At 37.0% G+C, this 24,450-nt stretch overlaps 1 protein-coding gene across 6 annotated transcripts in view; it reads left to right on the forward strand.

Annotated features, from left to right (window-relative positions):
• Positions 1-24,450, forward strand: part of CMSS1 (cms1 ribosomal small subunit homolog) — a 384,418-nt gene that overhangs the window by 205,257 nt on the left and 154,711 nt on the right. The window contains exon 2 of one of the 6 annotated variants that reach the window (XM_082696020.1): positions 12,868-12,945. The exons of the other annotated variants lie outside the window; for them this stretch is intronic. Within the exon in view, the coding sequence (XP_082552146.1) occupies positions 12,931-12,945 (15 nt within the window). The 5' untranslated portion in view covers positions 12,868-12,930. The remainder of the gene's footprint in view (positions 1-12,867; positions 12,946-24,450) is intronic. 6 annotated transcript variants of the gene reach the window in all.

Raw genomic sequence — 24,450 nt, forward strand, 5'->3', positions numbered from 1 at the left:
TCTGGTTAAGTGAATGAGTGGATGGAGAGTTTTAATATTTTAATATTAGAGATATTTTTAAATGAAGAATTTCCCATTTTAGTAATAATTACCTTGTGCTTGGAAATATATTGTAGAGATACTTTCTCATACTTAGATTCTGATAATTCCCATATTAATAATTATGTAGCTAAATTTTATTTCTTTTAAAAACCTTTGTGAAGGAAATGGTGAGTGGGAAGCAAAGGGGTGACTAGTATCTTTTAACTCAAGTATTCCAAAAATTAAAAATAAATAGAAGTTTTAGGATTTCTAATACTTTCATCTGTCTTTTATATTCTAAAAGGATAAAATATACAAAAATTATTTTTTCCTTTTATATCTTTACACTAGGAAGGAAACTGGTAGACAATATGTTGTCAACTATTCGTAAGTTCTGCTATATATGAATTACATAAAAAATAAGTTAATTTCAGTGCTATTTTCTTTCTTTCCTCAGAATCTCTCTGGTTTTCTCATTAATATCATTAAAAGACCAAAACCAAACAAAATATTTTTGTATTTCCAAAGAAAAGTCCAGCATTCTAGTATTTTATAACTTTGGAGAAAGTCTGGAGTTTTTTGGTTTTTTGTTCTTTCTTTTTTTTTTTTAAAGATTTTATCCATTCATTTGTTAGAGAGAGAGAGAGTGGGAGAACACAAGCAGGCAAAGGCAGGCAGAGGCAGAGAGAGAAGCAGGCTCCCCACTGAGCAAGGAGCCCGATGTGGGACTCGATCCCAGGACCCCGGGATCATAACCTGAGCCGAAGGCAGCTGCTTAACCAACTGAGCCACCCAGGCGTCCCTTTTGTTCTTTTTTTTTAAGATTTATTTATTTATTTTAGAGAGCAAGTGGGGATGGGGAAGGGGCAGAAGGAGAGGGAGAGAAAGTCTTAAGCAGACTCCACGGAGCCCCAGGTTGAGACTGGGCTCAATCTCACAACCTGAGCCAAAACCAAAAGTTAGACACTTAACTGACTGTGCCACCCAAGGTACCCCAAAAATAAGGAGCTTTTTAAAAAATACATGTCACTTAGTAAAGGGTAAGAGCATCTGGAAATAAGAATCCTCCCTAATATTATAAAGACTGGGAGAAGTTCTGATGTTTATGGAAGAATTTAGACTCCCCCACCCCATGCCAAATAAAGTATTTCATACACTCAGTTCAGTTTCAGCTCAGCTAAACTGTTTTCAGAACAGACACATGTCTTTTCCTCAATTATAAAATGAATTGATATCAAGACTAAGACACCAGTGATGGATTGGTTTCTGGATCCACGAAGCAAATTCTAACAGCAATCTTATTCAAGGCCAATAAGTTGTATTATATAAAATAAGCAGAGACTGTTTGAAGTTAAATAAATAAATATTAGAAAATAAGTAATAAAAAATAGAATGACCATACTTTTTGTTTCTTTTCTAAAATAAGTTCCTTCTAAGTAGTTGAATAATATTTTTTAAATATTCTCAATCTCAGGCTCATTGCTTCTAGAATTCTCATGGTCCTTGATACTGAATACTGTGATTATTGAGGTAAAAAGTTGCCACAGCTATAACTGACATTATAGAAAAGAAAGTGGCTCTTCAATTCTCTGTGCCTTGCCTCCACTTCTGTTTGCCTCCACTAGACTGAAAGCCCCATGAATTTAGAGACTGACTGGTTTTACTCATTTTTTATCTGTCACTATTGCCATACTGCCTGGTACATAGTAGTTGATCACTTAACATCTGATTAGTTAGAGGAAGTACTGTCAAATGTAAAATCTCAACCATACTTGAGAGTTGTAAGAAATAATGAAATGATGTGTGAATGTCTGTGTGGGTGGATGTGTGTGTGTGTCCCTCAAACATAAATGCTCAAAAATAATGGTTTTTCTAATCTGACTCATGCTAACCAAATTTACAAAAAAGACTACCTTTCAGACTAAGATACCCCTGTTAATTTGTAATGGATGATATTTTATATCTGATTTGGGAGCTAGAGTTGTTTATATCCTTAGGCCCTCCCTGTTATTGATCATAATATATGTATATATATACAGGGATATACATAAGGCAACTAATTCCAACTCAGAAATTGTTTGAACATGACATGAGAATAAAGGGAATAAAACAGGCTGATACTTCTCTTTTTTCTTCTATGGTTTCTAACAAATAACACTTCCCTTGGTTATTTTCAGATGCACTAACAAGGTTTTTTATAGCCCAGTTTGCTTTCTCTTAATCTGTGAGATCCCTAACACCTCAAGCCAATCATTATCTGATTTTTGAACATAGTTAATTTACTTCAAATAGATCACCCTGATCACTTTGATTAAGAAGTACCACCTAGGAGAGCCTGGGTGACTGTCAGTTAAGCATCCAACTCTTAATTTCCCTTCAGGTGATGATCTCAGAGTGATGAGATTGAGCACAGCCACCACCACCCCCAGGGTCACTCTCAGCACTCAGTGGGGAGTCTGCTTGAGATTCTCTCTCCCTATGCCCACCCACAATGCACAAATTCACACTCTCTCTCCCAAATAAATAAATAAAGTCTTTTTTTTTTTTAATAAATAAAGTCTTTAAAAAAAAAAAAAAAAGGAAGGAAGTGCCACTTGTGCTCATCTTTTTTTTAAAAAGATTATTTGTCTGAGAGATAGGGTTGGGCTCCCTGCTCAGTGGGGAGCTTGCTTCTCCCTCTCCCTACTGCTTCCCCTGCTTGTGCTCTCTCTGTCAAATAAAATTGTGGTGAGCATTTTGTGATGTATAGAAGTGTTGGATCGCTACGTTGTAAACCCGAAACGAACATTATAGGTCAACGTAATTCCATTGTTGTGGTTTGTCTGAAGGCTTTCCCAGCTTGAGGACAGAGAGACAAAGAGAAAGAGAGACAGAGATCACTAGAGGAAGGGGCAGAGGGAGAGAAAGAGAGAGAGCATCCCAAGCAGACTCTCACTGAATGCAGAAGACGACGCAGGGCTTTATCCCATGACCTGGAGAACCGGCGCTGAAACCAAGAGTTAGATGCCCAAGAACTGCGCTACCCAGGTGCCCCAATATATGCATCTTTTTGATATACTAACAGTCTCCCAGCTAGCTTCAGTTTAGATTTGTTTTCTGATCCTGTTTCCTGTTTTGAACTTGAAGTCTACTTTATACTTTGTACCAATGTCTTGTTTTATGGAAAATAGTACCACTGGTGATCAAGAATCACTAATAGGAGGGCTGATGTGATACTTATTTAGTACTGTCTGTTTCCATAAATATGTATTAAATGCATAGCATATGGGCATCCTGAGTTGTGATTCAACAACAGACAACATGAGTCATAATCATTTGTGAGTTGAAAATCAAAATCAGAGGCTCCCCCTGTGTTCTAGAATTCAGTTCTCAGAACTAAAAGGATGAGAATGAGACATAGCCTTTGAAAACCCTGTTATGGTGCCCATCAATGTTTCCCAGTGTGTATTCTGTGGAACACCAATTCTGAGGGTTGTACTATCAGAAGTCAAGTAAATTTAAGAAAAACAGCAATCACTATTCTTTTTTTTTTTTTAAGATTTATTTGTTTATTTTAGAGCATAAGAAGGAAGGGGAGAGGGAGAGGGAGAATTCCAAGAAGACTCCGCACTGAGCACCGAACCGACTCGGGACTCAGTCTTACAACCCTGAGATCATGACCCGAGCCAAAATCAAGAATCAGTCAATTAACCAACTGCACCACCCAGACACCCCAACAGTAATCAGTATCCTTGAAGAGCCACGGTGCAAATAAGATTAATCTGGTAAAAGCTCTAAGGTGTCCTATACAAACAAGTTTAGCTTTGCTGAACTAACTTAATTTAGAATACACTTCAGAGAATAAGAACAGTAATAGCATCTTTAGAAGGTTATAATTCACTTTTATTGTTTTTAATTGTATATGCATTTCCCTTTCTAGACTCTCTGAAATTAAAAATTTTTAATCATTATTCCTCTAATCAATCTTCCTCTGTGCTGTCTCCAGCTCCTGATAAGAAAGATGTATGGAAGAAAGAAGGGGAAATAGTAAGGAAAGTGTGTGTGTGTGTGTGTGTGTGTGTGTGTGTGTGTATTAATCTGTCTTGTTTATTTGTCTGTTCCAAACTATTGTGTAGCCCTTATGTATTTTAAAACTTTGTACCAATATGATAAAATGTGTTAATATTTATAGCAAGTTTATGTTACATTACATAATTAAATACACAAATATTTTTGATTCTATAACTAGTGAAGATGATTACTTGAAAAAGTAAGTATGGCCTATAGTTAATGGAGTTAAAATCTGTCTTGGAAGAACTTTTTTATTTTACTTTAAATTATATATGTAAATTACAATTTTTCTATCATATTTCCACATTTTGTTATTAAGTTTATAAGTTTAAAGATTACACTCAGAAAAATATGTTATGAAAATATTTGTACTAGAGGAAAACCTCCACTCTTTAGAATTCTCTAAATGGTGATTTTAGATAATAAAATATTCTCAACACTTGGAAGTTATTCCCCAATCATAAGCTACATAAGCTACAAAACTTTAAAAATATATATTTGGTGAAATTTTTTCTAAAATATTTCCATTTCTTTTCTTTAAAAGAACATATGTTGACCATAATTTAAACTTTTTTCAGTGACCCAAGGTCATCGTTCTGTCCACTTCATTTCAGTAAATATTTGTTTAGCACCTCTTGTATGTGATGATCCTCCCAGGCCCTTTTGGATACTTCAGTCTGTCTACCACTCTACTAAACAGCTGCTGAATGCTGTGTTTGAGGCTCTTGGGTTATCTTTTTATACTTTTTCTGATTTCCTAGCTGTGAAGACTGACAGACTTCTATGAGGGTGCTCCATTCAACCTCCCTCCTAGAAGTGGTGCTTCTGATCTTCTGTGAGCAGGAAATTAAAATACCCAGCCCTATGGATATGCATTGAAATAAGAAGAGTACACTAGGAATCTCTTTAATATGTGAAGTACATAAAATCTGTACATTTGGCTGCTCAAGAGTCCTTTTTATCCTTTTACTTGTTTCTGAAATCGCTTGAATTGTCCTAACATTTTAGATATGTGAAACGTTGCTATAAACTCATCAAGCAGACTTTTTTTTTATCCCTTTGCTTAGTAGTTCTTCTCGAAGCAGATTCAGATTTTATGACACCACGGTCTATGTTATCCACTGACCATGTGAGAATTAGTTTTGTCTAAAATATTAATTCAGAAATCTCCATTTAATTATAGTCCACAGCTTCCTTATGAGCCATTTTGTATTTGCCTGAGACTTGGTTTAATTTTGACCTATAATGAGTTTTTATAAGTTTTTTAGTTTTTCAAATTCACGGTTTGTGCGTGTATATATATACACCATATGGTATATTATGGTGTGTATGTGTGTGTGTGTGTATATATATATATAAAATATATATTATATATATCATAAAACTTTTTTTAGTTTTTATTTAAATTGTAGTTAATACATATAGTAAAATTGCTTTCATACCATAAAATTGTTAATAAAAGACTTCTATACCAGGCTCATTTTTATTTTCTCCTTTGTCAAAATGATGTGTCCTAAAGATGTCTTATCACTAAAAATCAGTATTTACAATGGTTAAATTATGGCTCTATCTAACTTTCAATTTAGCCAAAAATGAATTGAGTGCTGGAGAGACCCACTGTGTACATTATACAGATCTGCAAGAATTAATGTGTTAGAACAGTAAAGCTGGATGACATTTTTAGCACCTCCTAATGACCAATGTTAATCATACCTGTACTACAACTACCTCTCCCATTATTAGTAACTCTTAGTTAGCTCATCACATCCTTTCAACTCTGTGTCCTATTTATGTGTTCTAAATCTACTTGTTACCACCATACCAAATAAGAAAAAGAAGCAGCACCATAGTAATCAAAGAATGAAATTCCTCTGTATGTACTTTGTATTACCAGCAGCATGCATATTGAGATCTTTTTTGAAGAGTCAGTTAATGAAGAAACTTGAGAATCCTTGGGTTATCTGCCACTTCAAATTAAATTGTGATATTCTGGTCTCCTTAAAGGCGGTAGCAGATCTTTTTTTCTCTAAAACTATTTCTAGGATTCTAGAGTAAAGCTACTGACTATCTTTTCATCCCTTTTCTATTTAAAAGTCTTCTATTTTAAAACTATATATAAATGTAAGCTGATGTGTATTTTCATGAGTGTGATTCACTCTGTAATCTTTCTTTCAAGCTGTTATCACAACATTAAGGAGTAAGAATTTTCCTTATGTTGTCATCTAACTTCATGGGTTACTTTCATTTGATTTTCTTCTTTTTAGTTATTCACTTAGAATTTAATGGAAGAGAATTCTGGAAAGCTGTAGTGGTTCTTTGTTTTTTAGAGGAAATGACTAACATAAGATTGAGGACAAGAGTGTAGAATAAGGAAACTGGCTTGAAATCTCTATATATTTTATGACATTTTATGTTCTGAGTAATATCTCTGACTCAGTAGTCATCCTGGGTATTAGCCATGCAAGTTTTCTTATTCCCTGGAAGGCCTTACTATAATCAAGAATTTTGCTAGCATATCATATACCTTGTAATCTTATTTTCTAAAATTTTGTGGCATGTAATGTCTTCATTTCCCTGCAAACCTTTAAAACCCTTGTATCCTCATTTATTTTATTACTCTGACACTTTCTATTTCATATCATTCTTTGTGATTCACTTTCCTCTTCTGCAAATAAATCATTTGCAGTTACCCTAAAAACTGGATTCTGTCACTTATGGTCTAGTGCTGTGGTTTCTTAGTAGAAGACAAGTTTATAGCCAAAAGCTGTAAGTTCCCCAAGTTCAAAATCTGTACAAGTTTACAGTAGAAAACCAAAATATCCCCTCTATAATCACTGAACTTCCAAAAGACGATAGATGCCAGAGGCATAGAAACAGAATCAATCCATCAGGCTCTGGGTGGTTTGAAGGTCTGAAATAGATCATGTGAGACCTAGCATTACTTTGGCCATTCTTATTTGAGGGCTACAGATACGTTGGTATCTTTTGCCAAAACCTAAAGACATAAAAATATAAATTAACCAGAGGTAGCATTTCCTTTTTTTTTTTTTTTCTTTAAAGATCCATCTATTTATTTATTTTGGAGAGGGAGAGAGAATGAGCTGTGGGAGGGGGAAAGGGAGAAGGAGAGAGAGAATCTGTAAGCAGTCTCCTGGTTGAGTGCAGAGACTGAGGCTGCGTTAGATCTCTGACCCTGAGATCGTGACATGAGCTGAAACTAAGTGGTCACTCAACCAGCTGAGCCACCAGGTACCTCAGAAGGTAGCCTTTCTGACCTTACTCTCATCAGAAGGAACAGTAGGTTAAAAATTAATAATGACTGATAACATTTTTCAAATAGTCTTACATTTTTTAATCATTTATCTTTAATTATTGAATTTAAAGTTTACCAAGCCAGGAAACATACTGCTATATACTTAATACTAAGAACTATTTTAGGGGAGCCTGTCTGGCTCAGTCCGCAGAGCATGCAACGCTTGATCTCAAGGTCATGCGTTCAAACCCCACATTGGGTATAGAGATGACTTAAAATACCATCTTTTAAAAAAAAAAAAAAACTATTTTGATCTTTCTTCATTGCCTAGACCTCAAATCCCACAGCACGTTTCTCCAGTTTACTGTTCTCACCTACAAAATTGGAGAACATGGTCATTCCAGTGTCACTGCTGTTCTAGGCATCAAATAAAAATTTAAAAGAACTCGAGTTTCTGGTGACACACTCTAGAACTCTCATTATACATAATAAGCTCATTCTTTGGAGTTGCTAAGAAATGATACTTAGGTTTTTGTGTCCTCAACTACGTTCTTCTTGGTCGATTGTTTCCTTCCAACTTAGGCATCATTACCATCTTCACTCCAAGAAGTAAGCTAATGGTACACAGGATTATGCAAAAAGCTCCAGGAGACAAGGAGCTCTTTCCCAAATTTCAAAATTGCCTTATTGGAGAGAAAATTTCTATAATTTTTTTTTCAGAGAATCTAAGTGTCAGAAAGAACAAAGAAGAAGGAGAAGAGCTCTTGAGCTCTTGAGTTTGAAGCAAGATCTGCATTATGACCCCATTTAGAAAAGTGCTGGCCCTTCATAAAGCAGTGCTTTGAACAAATTAGTAAATTTTACAACAAGTATATTGGATGCTAGTATTTTTTAAATCTCAGAATAGACATGAAGATAATTCAATAGGACCAATGACTTTCAGTTTAAAGAAAGAATGATGCTTTATGAAACTCTGATCTTTTTTTTTTCAATTTTTTATTTTTTATAAACATATATTTTTATCCCCAGGGGTACAGGTCTGTGAATCGCCAAGTTTACACATTTCACAGTATTCACCATAGCACATACCCTCCCCAGTGTCCATAACCCCACCCCCCTTCTCCCAACCCCCCTCCCCCTAACAACCCTCAGTTTGTTTTGTGAGATTAAGAGTCACTTATGGTTTGTCTCCCTCCCAATCCCATCTTGTTTCATTTATTCTTCTCCTACCTCCTTGACCCCCCTGTTGCATCACCACTTCCTCATAAAAGGGAGATCATGATAGTTGTCTTTCTCTGCTTGGCTTATTTCGCTAAGCGTGATACCCTCTAGTTCCATCCATGTCGTTGCAAATGGCAAGATTTCATATCTTTTGATGGCTGCACAGTATTCCGTTGTGTATATATACCACATCTTCTTTATCCATTCATCTGTGGATGGGCATCTAGGTTCTTTCCATAGTTTGGCTATTGTAGATATTGCTGCTATAAACATTCGGGTGCATGTGCCTCTTTGGATCACTACGTTTGTATCTTTAGTGTAAATACCCAGTAGTGCAATTGCTGGGTCATAGGGTAGTTCTATTTTCAACTTTTTGAGGAACCTCCATGCTGTTTTCCAGAGTGATTGCACCAGCTTGCATTTCCACCAACAATGTAGGAAGGTTCCCCTTTCTCTGCATCCTCACCAGCATCTGTCTTTTCCTGACTTGTTGATTTTAGCCAGTCTGACTGGTGTGAGGTGATATCTCATTGTGGTTTTGATTTGTATTTCCCTGATGCCGAGTGATGTGGAGCACTTTTTCATGTGTCTGTTGGCCATTTGGATGTCTTCTTTGCAGAAATGTCTGTTCATGTCTTCTGCCCATTTCTTGATTGGATTATTTATTCTTTGGGTGTTGAGTTTGCTAAGTTCTTTATAGATTTTGGACACTAGCCCTTTATCTGATATGTCGTTAACTGTTTCCTATCCTGTGCAAAAGCTTTTGATCTTGATGAAATCCCAATAGTTCATTTTTGCCCTTGCTTCCCTTGCCTTTGCTGATGTTCCTAGGAAGATGTTCTTCCTGGTTCAGTTGTGGTAGTTTATATGTCTCTAGGAATGCATCCATTTCTTTCAGATTGTCAAATTTGTTGGCATAGAGTTGCTCATAGTATGTTCTTATAATTGTTTGTATTTCTTTGGTGTTAGTTGTAATCTCTCCTCTTTCATTCATGATTTTATTTATTTGGGTCCTTTCTTTTTTCTTTTTGATAAGTCTGGCCAGGGGTTTATCAATCTTATTAATTCTTTCAAAGAACCAGCTCCTAGTTTTGTTGATTTGTCCTATTGCTTTTTTGGTTTCTATTTCATTGTTTTCTGCTCTGATCTTTATGATTTCTCTTCTCCTGCTGGGCTTAGGGTTTCTTTTTTGTTCTTTCTTCAGCTCCTTTAGGTGTAGGGTTAGGTTGTGTGCTTGAGATGTTTCTTATTTCTTGAGAAAGGCTTATACCACTATATATTTTCCTCTCAGGACTGCCTTTGCTGTGTCCCACAGATTTTGAACCATTGTGTTTTCATTATCATTTGTCTCCATGAATTTTTTCAGTTATTCTTTAATATCCTGGCTGACCCATTCATTCTTTAGAAGGATGCTGTTTAGTCTCCATGTATTTGGGTTCTTTACAAATTTCCTCTTGTTATTGAGTTTTAACGTCAGAGCATTGTGGTCTGAAAATATGCAGGGAATGATCCCAATCTTTTTATACCGGTTGAGAGCTGATTTAGGACCCAGGATGTGATCTATTCTGGAGAATGTTCCATGTGCACTGGAGAATAATGTGTATTCTTTTGCTTTGGGATGAAATGTTCTGAATATATCTGTGATGTCCATCTGGTCCAGTGTGTCATTTAAGGCTTTTATTTCCTTGTTGATCTTTTGCTTGGATGATCTGTCCATTTCAGAGAGGGGAGTGTTAAAGTCCCCTACTATTATTGTATTATTGTTGATGTGTTTCTTTGATTTTGTTATTTATTGGTTTATATAGTCGGCTGCTCCCACGTTAGGGGCATAGATATTTAAAATTGTTAGATCTTCTTGTTGGACAGATCCTTTGAGTATGATACAGTGTCCTTCCTCATCTCTTATTATAGTCTTTGGCTTAAAATCTAATTGATCTGATATAAGGATTGCCACCCCTGCTTTCTTCTGATGTCTATTAGCATGGTAAATTCTTTTCCACCCCCTCACTTTAAATCTGGAGGTGTCTTTGGGTCTAAAATGAGTTTCTTGGAGGCAACATATAGATGGGTTTTGTTTTTTAATCCATTCTGATATCCTGTGTCTTTTGATTAGGGCATTTAGCCCATTAACATTCAGGGTAACTATTCAGAGATGTGACTTTAGTGCCATTGTATTGCCTATAAGGTGACTGTTACTGTATATTGTCTCTGTTCTTTTCTGATCTACTACTTTTAGGCTCTATCTTTGGAACGCTTCACGAATTTGTGTGCCATCCTTGCACAGGGGCCATGCTAATCTTCTCTGTATTGTTCCAATTTTTAATATATGTGCTGCCGAAGTGAGCACGAAACTCTGATCTTTTTAACAGAGAACGAAAAATAGCTTGGTTGCTAGATGTGTGTGTGTGTGTGTGTGTGTGTGTGTGTACATGTGTCTGAAAGAGAATGAAAGAGGAAGAGACAAAAGGAAGGAGGAGACACAAGACAGACATAGTTACACTAATCTTTTTCCCACAAAGAACTTTTGATTGCTTGGAAATGAAATATATAATAAAATTCTCATAGGGATTTTAAATAAAGATAGAAAAGAAGACAGGGGAAAAGAATAGCATTAGAATAAGTTTGGGTCTCTCAGGGATCCTACAGATTTTTTGATTTAGGTGCAGTAGCAGTAGCATTAAAAGCAGAGTCAAGGCACAGGTCTGTTGTAAGAAAAGAGCAAATCTTCCATTGGTCCTCCCATCCATTGCCATCTCATACTGAACCAGTGCAGAGTCTTTTGTCAGCCCTTGGGCTGAACATGGCCTTTGCATTCATTCTAGTTCCCCTGGCTTTGCCTACATGCTTATGGCATGGCGCTCCCAGTGTTCATTCCTCTGCTGTGGAAAGGCCTATTATTCAAGAGTTGTACATCCCATTAAAGGAATAGCATTGAGCATGATTTTTGAAACCCCGCATATGCATTTTGTATTGGGGCTTGATTATCCAAGAGGCCTTCAAAATATCATTGTCAGTTTATTATTCTGTTGAATTCACAGATGCTTCCATAGAATGAACTCAGGTGAGAGACACCCAGAAACTGACTAAGCAAGGATGAAAGGAAAATGAAAGAAATTCCATTCCGTGTGACTCAGGGATGATAGACAGAAAATCTATTATAAATTCTATTCTAAATCTATATAATCTATATAATGTATATAAATATATTATATATATTTATTAAGTATTTATTAATTATTATATATTTATTATTATAATATATATCTATATAATCTATATAATCTGTTCATCATTTATTTCCGTCATTTGTTCCCATTGTTATTTTCCCCTGCCCAGCTATTACTTGCATTTCTTCAGAACTATTAGTGTGTAAGCCTGAAGAGGCAGAGAATCGAGGTTGCTACACCAGAGTCTGAGAAAATTCAAAGTTTTGAACTGAGGGCCCACCTCTGAGCTCATGTTTTTTCATTACACTATTTGGCTGAAGATCTGATAACTAGATGCGCTGTAACTATTGCAAAGACAGTGTAATCTCTTGCTTCCTAGATTTTCACTGGTATTTTTACGTGTTGTTTAGAGTAGCCACACCCTTCCATGAGTTTTGGGTGTTTTAGCTATTTGGGAAAAAGACAAGGGGGAAAGAAAGGAATTGGTGGTAGAGAGATGGTGCCTGAAAATGGAAAGGTCACAGATGAAAGTGGAGTATGTGTTACCTTCTGGCTCAGGCCGGGTGGTTGGGTGTGGATGTCATGTATGTCCCAGTGCAGTCACCCTTGCAGTGGTAATTCTCTCAGTTTAGCCACCACGGAGTATTGTTCTTTGTTTTTCTATAGTGCTTGTCAAAATGCTATGACAACAGGCTGGTTTTATGAAAACAGAGCCTGGCTCTCAAGAGACAGTGTGTCTGAAAGTCAAACATGGATGGCAGCCATTGGCACGCAAAGGAGTCAGAAACCACAGATTGTTTTCTCGTTGGATGAACAGCTTAAAGCAACGTAAAGTTAATTGAAGAATTCCTTGAAAGTGAAGTCAGACTGAAAGAAATGCTCTAAGTCTATAATTTACTAAATGTGAAAGGTCTGTAAGTGGTAGTGAGACAAAGAGTTTAAGGGGAAAAGAGAGCATTTTTGTAAACATATCTGGCTTGTATTATTGCCTAGGCAGTTTTAATTATTTGTTCTAATAATGTAGATCTGCAGAAGAATCTTTAATTAGGTAAAGCTTGATTTATGGAGTTGGCCTCATATAAACCATGAGGTCATGGTGTGCTGCAGAAAATTACAGGCCTGGTCTTGCCATTGAAAACTATTATTTCTACCTAGGACTATTCATGCTCTGCATGTCTTACTCTCACGAAACCAGATCATCCTGTGTTCTCATTCTCAATGTCTTTTGCCCAGGTAAATCCAACATACACTATTACTCATTAAGTAATTTATCAAATATATATATAAAAAAACTGAGGAAGCAGATGCAGAATTTAACTACTAGCTCTAGTAGTTGAAGAGATGTTTACTTCTTGAGAGCTTAGAGACCAACCTGTGATCCAGAAATGGATTCATTCTCCCTTCAGCTGGCAGACTGGCAGGGACATGTGAGACTGTCAAAAGTGATATCTGTGTGTCTGTAGGACTGTCCTTCCCACAAACCTAACCCCATCCTCCACTTTTCCTCTCCTTCCCTAGCCTCTCCTGGGAAGTACTTTTGTTGTCATCAATGCCTGTTTCATTTGGTTTTAAATAAGAGATGGGAGCCTCTACAACATTTCGCTGTGGTTCTTACTTCCCTCCCATTGCAGTAGAAACCTTGATGTAGGGCCAAGGCCTTTTCTTTGATTATAGGTCTGCTGATTTTAATTTCCTAATATTTTTCTTGCATTGATTATACCTTAATGATTGCATTTTCTAGGTTCCCTATTTCAATTTTGCTAAAGTAGAAATAAGATTAAGAAGGAATCCTTCTAGATTTAACAATTTATTTTCTATTCTTTTAGATTTGTCTAACCCATATTTGCTTGATAGCTATTTATTTATTTATTTATTCATTTATTTATTTTAATTTATTTGACAGAGATAGAGACAGTGAGAGATGGAACACAAGCAGGGGGAGTGAGAGAGGGAGAAGCAGACTTCCCACTGAGCGGGGAGCCCAATGTGGGGCTCCATCCCAGGACTCTCTGATCATGACCTGAGCCAAAGGCAGATGCTTAATGACTGAGCCAGCCAGGCACCCTTGATAGCTATTTTAAATGATATGCTTTTATCAGGTCTTCTCAAAGTGTTAGTGTTTTTGCATAAAAACAACTCCTGCCTTCACTGTCATATTTCATCACATTACCTAATATTTGATTAAATTATATAACTACAATAACAAATCCAACAGGCATAAACAGGTTTGGGAATAAATGTAATTGTTGAAACAGTTGGAAGAAATGCATGGGGCATACTAGAGAATAGCCTCCTAGTCTCCAGGATTCAGTATATATGGGCTCAGTCCTGAGTTAAACAAAGGGACAGAACTGGGTAAGTGGAGTTCAGTTATGAAAAAGTCTGACTCTGTACTCTCCACATTTTCTTCATTTTAAAGGTGAGACCCAAGGTGGTTACATGACTTGCCCAAGGTTGTCAAACTAGTTGGAGCCTGGGTGTCCTGACTTTCTCAAGCCTCAAGCATATGCCTTTTCCCATGGTACCAAAGGAGGACTGATACCCTGATCCGTTATGAATGCAGGTTTATAGAGTGTCCTTTGATTTATTACCACAAAGTATCTGTCTTGATGCTTACTTTACCCATAGTTTTTATGTTACTGATTAACTGATTACTGATTTTTAAGGGGAGCCTGGGTGGCTCAGTGGGTTAAAGCCTCTGCCTTTGGCTCAGATCATGATCCCAGGGTCCTGGGATCGAGCCCCGCATTGGGCTCTCTGCTCAGCATGGAGCCTGCTTCCTTCTCTCTCTCTGCCTGCCTCTCTGCCTACTTGTGATCTCTGTCAAATAAATAAATAAAATCTTAAAAAAAAATTTTTTTAAATTCTCCTTGATATCAAAACTGATCCTTCTTTTTTTTTTTTTTAAGATTTTATTTATTTTTATTTGACAGACAGAGATTACAAGTAGGCAGAGAGGCAGGCGGGGAGAGAGAGAGAGGAGGAAGCAGGCTCCCTGCTGAGTAGAGAGCCCGATGCAGGCCTCCATCCCAGGACCCTGAGATCATGACCTGAGCCGAAGGCAGCGGCTTAACCCACTGAGCCACCCAGGCACCCTGATCCTTCTTTATTATAGGGAGTTAATCCAGGTCAAAAAATTTATCAATTTTTTCTTTAAATGACCGTAACTAATAAGAGAAAGAGATTGCATGGAAGAATTTTTCAGTAGGGCTTGTCCCCCTTAGCAATCTATAGCCCCATACTGTTCATAGCTGCTCTTATCCATCTAAAAGCAAATTTTTAAAGGGTGTTAGCCTCAGGGGCACCTGGGTGCCTCAGTTGGTTAAGCATATGCCTTCAGCTCAGGTCCTGGTCCTCATGGGATCGAACCCCACATCAGTCTCCCTGCTTGACGAACCTGCTTCTTCCTTGCCCTCAGCTGCTCCCCCTGCTTGTGCTCCATCAACTCTCTCTCTGTCAAATAAATAAATAAAATCTTAAAAAAAAAAAAAAGAACATTTAAAGGGTGTAGACCTCAGAGAAAGCTGCTTGCAGCAGCACTGTAAGGTTTATATTTATATGTTCTCTTTCACAAAGCATATGTGCTGACTTTCCTAATATCAGATGGAAAGACTTTTTTAAAAATCACTTTCCTTTTCCTGCCCCTTTCTTCCAATATTTACCTCTTGACCCACCCCCTTTCGGAAAACATTTGATGTTGCCTAGAGTCAAAATGTACCTACACCTGGGCAGTTAAAAATAAAATCAAAACCATTAGGATGAATATGAAGGAGGTAGGAAAATGCTGTACTCAAATATGGAGGTAAAAATGGTTTTCTTATAATTGAAAATTGTATTGAACCGAACTTCCTCATAGACAAAACAAAACAAGACATTTAGGGGTACATTGTTTTGTTTTGTTTTTTTGCTGAAGGGAAACATCATGTCTTTCACAGGGACATTTCTACCAAGCACTTCATTATAAGCCAATAACCCTTATGTAAATGAAACTGAATAACCACCTAGAGCAGGATATTTGTTCATACATAGATCTGGAGAAACCATACTATAGTTTAACTCCATTCTTTGTTGATGGGGAACAGAAGTCCAAAGAAGATAAGCAATTTACCAGCCAACAAGCTCGTTGGTGATATTAGCAGCCTGGAACCAATGTCCCTTCATACTGACCGGGGTCCCAGAGCACTGTTGTTTAGAAATCAGGTCCAGTCAGATATGGTCCAGTACCATACTTTATTATTGGGCAGTGGGGACATGGACTGTCAAGTGAGTGGGATTCAGATTTGATGAAGTCAGAATATGCAGAAGAGGGTTTTTTCTTTAAGGGCTTCTCTTTCCACTACGAAGGAAGACAGAGGGTGGACCTCTGTCACAGGTTCTTGTTAAATCCCTGTGGATTTGACAAGGAGAAAACTTGAATAATAGGTGCTCTCTTTATACCTGTTTTAAAATAAATACTTTGTCAAAACCTTTCCTTTCTTTTGTCAGAATTAGTAGCAAGGTATGTTGTATCATAAGACAGTGAATTTATCAGAGAACTTCGGGCAGGGGTCAAGCTGTAAGCTGGCTGTTTATTGCCCAAAAGGCCAGGTCTAAGACAATAGGGAGAGTGCTCCAAAGGGGGCATTTGCTTCCCAGCTCCAGCTGATTTTTGTCTTGTGAAAAATACAAGTATACATTGGACCATCTAGTGTTCTAGTGTTTGCTGAAGGGAAACATATCAGGTCTTTCACAGGGACATTATTACCAAGCATTTCATTATAAACCAATAACCTTCTTCTAGTGTTTTGAGAGAAGCTGGAAGTCTGGATTATTAAGTCCCCTGATCTTAAATGCTGGCAACTTCCTTTTTACACAAGCTCAAGCCAGAAACCTTGGAGTTGACTCCTCTCTTGACTCTCCTTGACTCTTCTCTTCCTTTCAAAACCTACATTTAATCTATCTGGAAATCCTGTTGGGTGTACCCTCAATATATATTCATAATCTGATCACTTCTTACAGATCTCTGTTGTACTACTATAGCCCAAACCACCATTATCTCTTTCCAGGATTATTGCAATAGCCTCCCAGTTGGTCTCCCTTCTATGCATTCCTTCCCATAGTCGGAGAGATATTATTGAAGCATAAGTCAGGTCTTGTTGCTTTTCTTTTCACAACCATCCAGAGGCTTCCCATCTCACTTAGCAAAGTTGAAAGTCCTACCAGTGCTCCATGAGGCTCTCTAACCTCACCTCTGCAGCCACAGTTGGCCTCCTGTCTTTTCCTTAGATAAACCTGCTCATTTCTTCATCATGACATTTGCCTTTGCTCTTCCCTTGCTGGGAATGGTTTTCCCAGCTATCTCCATGGCCCAGTCAGCTCCTCTAATCCCTTGCTCAAATGTCATCTACTCCATAGGCCTTCCTCGGCCACAGTATCTAAACTTGTAGCCACACACACACAAACCGTCCCTCTCTACTTCTCGACCTTACTTTATCTTTAGTACATATCATGATCTCATATACTATATATTTTCTTCTTTGTTACCTGTTTTCCATATTAAAATACAGTTTCCAAAAGGGTAAGGACTTTGTTTTTTGTATATTTCTTCATTGTTGTATACTTAGAATCTAGAAATGTGTCTCACACATAGTGGGTGCTCAGTAAATGCTTGATGAATGAATGAATCTAAAAAACCAATTTCATCAACTCTAGGCCAAACAAAACTCTTGCTTTCTCCACAAAGCAGTGTTTAGAGTTAGACAAGCAATAAATAAGAGGGAAAAGCTTATGTGAAGACACTCAGGTGGAAAAAAACCTTTGTGCTTTGGAAGAGAACAAATGAAAAAAACTAGAGAAATGGGAGCAAGTGGTAAGAAAAGACATTGGAGAGGTAGGCAGGGCCAAAAATTGTAGAACAAGGTAAGGAATTTGGATGTTATTGTTAAAATCCAATGGAAGACTCAGAAGTCATTACTATGAACTATATATAGTGATAATTTTTTTTTAATTTTTTATTTTTTCTAAATATATATTTTTATCCCCAGTGGTACAGGTCTGTGAATCACCAGGTTTACACACTTCACAGCACTCACCAAAGCACATACCCTCCCCAATGTCCATAATACCACCCCCTTCTCCCAAACCCCCTCCCCCCAGCAACCCTCAGTTTGTTTTGTGAGATTAAGAGTCACTTATGGTTTGTCTCCCTCCCAATCCCATCTTGTTTCATTTATTCTTCTCCTACCCACTTAAGCCCCCATGTTGCATCACTACTTCCTCATATCAGGGAGATCATATGGTAGTTGTCTTTCTCTGCTTGATTTATTTCACTAAGCATGATACGCTCTAGTTCCATCCATGTTGTCGCAAATGGCAAGATTTCATTTCTTTTGATGGCTTCATAGTATTCCATTGTGTATATATACCACATCTTCTTTATCCATTCATCTGTTGATGGACATCTAGGTTCTTTCCATAGTTTGGCTATTGTGGACATTGCTGCTATAAACATTCGGGTGCACGTGCCCCTTTGGATCACTACGTTTGTGTCTTTAGGGTAAATACCCAGTAGTGCAATTGCTAGGGTCATAGGGCAGTTCTATTTTCAACATTTTGAGGAACCTCCATGCTGTTTTCCAGAGTGGCTGCACCAGCTTGCATTCCCACCAACAGTGGAGGAGGGTTCCCCTTTCTCCGCATCCTCGCCAGCATCTGTCATTTCCTGACTTGTTGATTTGTGATAATTTTTAATATAACTTTTTACTCAAGTATGACACATATACATCCTGGGGATGTTTTCAAGTAAATGTGTCAATTATTAGTGGTTATTTCAGCACCCAGACAGCCTTCCTTTTATTTAAAAAAAGTTGGGGGGGACTTAAATGACTGAAAAAACTAGTTTATTTTCACATTTATAACAAAAATGTGAAAATTTATTTTTAAAAATCTGACTAAAGGGGTACCTAGGTTCAAGCCCTGCATCAGGCTTCCCACTCAGCAGGGAATCTGCGTGTCCCTTTCCCCCTCCCCCTCCCCCTTCTCATGCTCTCTCTCTGTCTCTCAAATAAATAAACAAAATATTTAAATAAATAAAAATATCTTATTAAAATAACTAAATGTATTTATTTGTATAAAAAATAAGTTTTGTTTTAGTTAACACTAGATTTTGGTTATGATTGTTCAATAAAGTAATGCTTCCCAGGCACAGTCTTTTTAATGGTATCTACTTTAGTTAAATACATTAAATGCATTTTACTGTTGTATTTGCAACTTTGCCAAGTTACTATCACTTTGAAATATATAGCATTTTGCTTCTAAAAAATAATTATATATACTTACACTATACCAAATGTACATTAATTGCAGTTTTTATAAGAGGTATAACTTGTCCTTGAGCTCATGGTTTATTGGGCCTGTGTATTCTAATCATAAAAAGGGATCAAATATTGAGCAGTTTACTAACATTCTATAGAAGATAGAACAAGGCTCTTTTAGTTCAGCATACGAGAACAGTAAAACATTACTGAAGTTGTTTTGTTTTGTTTTAACTTTGGAACTGCACAAGCCAAACTGAGGGATTTTGTAGAGGGATTTTGTAGCTTGACCTTTGCCATCTGGTGACTAAAAAGGTAGATTCTGGGATGTGATAACATTTGAGATATGAAGAATCCAAGCAGATTCAAGCTATAGGTAATCTGGAAAGCTGACAGAAAAACTGTGTTAGGACTAAGTTTAGAAAGTCATGAAACGTTCACAGCCCACTGTGACATAAGTGAGAACTGTATGAAGAAAAATTTAAGAGCTCTTTGTAGCCTTCTCACAACTGATTTAGTAGCATTAATGGAAATTACAGAATTAGAAAAATTCAGAACTAGAAAGGACCATAGAGCCTCTCTTTTACAGATGAGGAAACTGAGGTCCAGAAGGTACCAAAGACTTGCTCAGTGTCACATAGATAGAGTTAATGTAGGACTGAGGTTGGGATTTGGAGCTCCTATTTTCTTGCTCGGTATTCTTTTCCATACTTTCTTGGGCATTTTTTGACCATATAGTCACTGGAGTTGTACCACAATAGAATGAGCTGGCTTAGGTGAAGAAGGGGAACACACTGCCACCAGAAGTGAGTGATCAGGCAAAACCTGGAAAATGGCTACCTGGCATGCATGCTGGTTTTCCTCAAAAAGGAAACTTGTACGCTAAGAGCTTTTGCAACTCTAATTTTAATAAATTTAGATGCTTTACATCATAGTAGGTAATTATTTGTCCTCTCTACTTATAAAAATTATTGTTCATTCTAATTCATGCATGTGTTATCCACTCTAGTCTTTTCTCAGAACCTGTCTTCCCTTTGACGGCACCTGTTCTGAAGTTGCTTAGTAATACAGTATGACCAGAGAGCAAGCCAAGACTCTGAGCTCTATTCACCACTTGGAATGATGAGTAATCACTGTACCCATAACTAATTTAAGCTTCTACATTTGACAAAAACCCAATAACTGATTTTCCTTTGCCACACGAATACAAACTAGCCACATAGTTAGTGAAGGGAAGATCCATAGCATTGAAATTAGCTTTCCTATTGTGCAGCAAGGACTTGGAATGGTAAAAGCAGTTGGTCACTTGTAACCCAATAAGGGATAAATGATTTTTAAAGTAAATTGTGAGAAAATTTCTTGACTATGCAGTTATATATAGTCTATTCTTAGCTTAGAAATGAGAATTTATAGGTTTATATTACATTATTAAATGCATGAGAATTAACTGATTAGAAATTTATTTGCCAACTGATAATGTCTGTGTGAATAGAAAATCTCTAGATACTGCTGTATTTTTTTTAATATAAAGTTATCTCTACCCATCCCATCTCCATCCATTTATCCAGCTTTTTAGCTATAATCTAGAAGGTAACTTCCCAGACATAAATATTTTTAGATTATGTGCTTAACAGTTGTATTTATAATAGGGAACTTTCAGAAAATAAATGATTCAGTCTCCTATGTCTTAAGTTAGCCCCTTTCTCCAGTGGAGACTGGGATGAATTATTCATTATAGTAGATATGTGGTCACATCAGGGGCCCATCTCCATGGGGTTAAAACTGGGTCCTACGCTTCCATCCTGAAGTCCTATGGGAAGTTTTCCAGTATCCTCTTTCCCCTCATTTCCACTGATCCTGGATTGATTTGGAAAGTGGAGTGAGGAACGCGATGTTGGCAGGGTTTCATGTACTATAATAGTGATTCACTAAGGCAGTGAAGGACTCTTTTTTTCAAACATGAAGGAAACTGAGAGCCCAACAAGGGAGAAGCCATGTTATAGGACAAGAGAAGTTACGTAACACATAATCTCTAGGACATAAAACATAAAAACATAAAAACAAAACCTGAGACCCATATCGCCTGTATCCTGTGTGAGGTTTGTTGTTTTTGTTGTTGTTGTTGTTGTTGTTGTTGTTGTTTCATGGTCTCATTCCACCCTGGTGAAAACTCAAGCTAGGCTTTATTTCCTTTCCAAAGCTGACTGGACAGGAAGATTAGGCAGTGTATCTTATATGAATTTGCCTTATTTTAGTGCAAGAGAAAGAACCCTTAGGGCAGTGTTGATAAACTTATAAAAGGCCAGATAGTAAATATTTTAGGCTATTCAACCATATGGTCTCTGTAGCAACTACTCAACTCTATGATTATAACACAAAAGCAGCCACAGGCAATACATGAACAAATGAGCAGGGCTGTGTTCCATAAAACTGTATTTATGGGCACTGAAATTTAAATTTTATGTATTTCTCACATGTCATAACAAATTACCTTAATTTTTACTTTTTTCCAATCCTTTAAAGATGTCAAAATCTTTCTTGTGTGCTCTACAAAAATAGACTGTGTACCAGCTTTTGGCCCACTAGCCATAGCTTGCTAACCCCTACCCTAGGGTAATAAATTGAGAAGCCCATAGGTGTTAAAACATGAAGAGATAGAATATGACACCTGAAGGACAGTTGATTTAAATGTGGTAGGGGAAATGACTTGGGTTTGCCTATGCAGAAAGAGTAGATGGATACCCTGATGGTTGATTCTATTTTAGGTAATCTGGGTTAGTACTAGGTCAAATTCCACATTCTTTATTTTAATTTACTGTCTTAAAATTTATGAAAGGCAGGTTTTAGCTAGCCTTAGAGAAGAAAAGTAGAAATAAGAAAAGAATATATGACCTAGAGTTTACCATATAGTACACAGAGCCAATAGGACATTTTATTAGGAATGGCAGCTCGTGGTTTTCGTTATCACTGAATCATAGGGAACCTTGTCTGAGCCAGGGAGGAGGCAGTTAGCCATATTCCTCCTTAGCACAAAGTACTGCATGTCATTGTAAAGCTCTTAATGAATATGTCTTCTGCTGTGCTGAAAGAACCCATAAAGTTCTCTGTTTTTATGACATAAAAGCTATATTGGTAAACTTTAAATTTAAAAATCCCATAAACTTAAAACCATAAAGGACCATTTATTAAAACAGTATGAAAGATTTACATGCAGTTGAATACAGCTTTTGTTCTGTAAGTCAACTCACCTGTAACAATTGCATAGATGGTAGTGTGGTTGTTCATAACAAAGGAGTGTTCATTATTATGATAATGATAATATAATTAACATTTTTTGAGCAGCTACTGTCTGCTGCTATCTAACATACATTGTCGCATTTATTCCCATAACAGCCCTACAAGGTAGCTATTATGCTCCTGTTGTGGATGAAATTGAGACCTAGTCATATACACACAAAGTAGCAGGGCCAAATCTTTGTCTCCCTGACATGAAAGTTTATGCTGTTTCCATTGTACCATTGCTATGATAAGAAATGTTGGGGGAAGAAAACAGAATTTGGAAAAATCATCCTCAACTATATTGCTAACTATCCATATTTTATGTTAATTTTACTCTGTGTGGTTATTGTACAGTAACAGAATAATTTCAACACCTTAAAAACTCCCACCAGTTGTGTCTTCTAACATTTGTGGTTTGTGTGTCCATTCATTGCTTGCAGTTTCTAGGCAGGTTGCAACCTTGAACTATTCACTGTCTGAACTTGCCCTCAAAGAATTCTTCTTTCCACCCTACCTCTATCAAGTGACAACCAATGAAAAACCCACAAACTCGGCAGCTGCAGCTCTGGAAAGTTTCCATCAAAACCCTCATTCCCACATCCCCTTTGAAAATCACAGAGCTTGCTGTTATCTTCTTGAAGGTCATGACTAATGCTTATAAAACTTCCACAGCAAACACTGTCTACAAGACCCGAATTCCTTAACTTTGAGCTCCGTGTTAACTTACCTACACCAAAACATTTACTGCCCCTCAGCTGCCCTACCCTAATTTCTTACCCCGTAACCTAGAAAGCAAATATTAGGTTAGGAGCATTCTAAATAGTCAGTGGGAAAACTGGAAAGCTTAATGAATTTCAGAAAGTACCTCCTTGACCAATCATAATTGAATGAAAATCCCTGTTATATTGAGAATATGAAGTGACTTACCCCTGTTCTTATCCATCTTAATTTTATTCTTTTTTTATAAGATTTTATTTATTTATTTGAGAGAGAGAGAGACCATGAACAGAGGGAGGGGCAGAGGAAAAGGGAGAAGCAGACTCCCTGCTGATCCCAGTACCCCAGGATCATGACCTGAACCAAAGGCAGACGCCCAACCAACTAAGACACCCAGGTGCCCTGCCTAAATTTTATTCTTTCCATGAATGGCTTTTAGGTATCAGAGGTCAAGAATATAGTGTAGCTATCTCAGAGGGAACAATTTCATTTTTTTCTAAATGTGGAAATGTAGTGTAAAGGGAGCTATTTTATGTATGACCAAGTGATACCAAAATCCAGTTTTTAGGAGCCTTTTCAGATGTGACTCATGTTATTTAATCCAGATCTTTGAAACCACAAACAGACACACACAGTATGGATGTTTGATTGAAGAAATATGGTTGCTGTTATTCACCCTGCCATGCTTTATTTTGCTTACATTAATGACCCATTAATACACTTAAGAAAAAAAGTAAATTTGTCTCATCATCCATTGAAATTGACAGGACTGGATGCTGGTGATTATAGACACAAGACTCCATCAAGCGATAATTTCTTAATGATTACAACATTGATTTTTCTAGACTGTCCCATGAGTATTTCCAGGAATCCAGGGAGAAAAAAAAGCTGCAGCCAGGAGACAAAATATGCTAATGTACCACTTATTGTCTGGAGAAAATATAATGCTCATGGCAGCAGTATGAAGTTATTTGGTCTGTATTTACTTAAAACATACAGGCTGCAGAATGTTCGCATTCTGATTTTGCCCAGACATAACAGAATTCACTAGCACTTTCACACTAGCTTTAGGAAGGAATGCACCTTTTGAATCAACATTGATTAAAAGGTTGTCATTTAGTTCCAGTAACCCCAAAGGTTCTTTCTGTTGCCTAAGTTAGAAAATTACTTGGGGCATTAAATCCTACCTGAATTGACTGCTCTGGGTCACTTTAGCATATTTCCTTATCAGTAACACTGAGAAGACATGTTTTTTTAAATATGACAAAATATCTACTATTTAGGTGAAATAGTGAATTCAGATCTGTGGTGGGGAAATGCTCATAATTAAAAAGAGACTGTCTTGAAATATTGTTGATAAAGAATATCAATGTCAGTTTTCCTAATGGGAAGGTGGGATATGCTTTATAAGCCAAGACTTTTTGTTAAATAAACAGCCTCAGGAGAATGT

Source organism: Mustela nivalis (assembly GCF_964662115.1).
Source record: "Mustela nivalis genome assembly, chromosome: 1".
Classification (NCBI taxonomy): Eukaryota; Metazoa; Chordata; class Mammalia; order Carnivora; family Mustelidae; genus Mustela; species Mustela nivalis.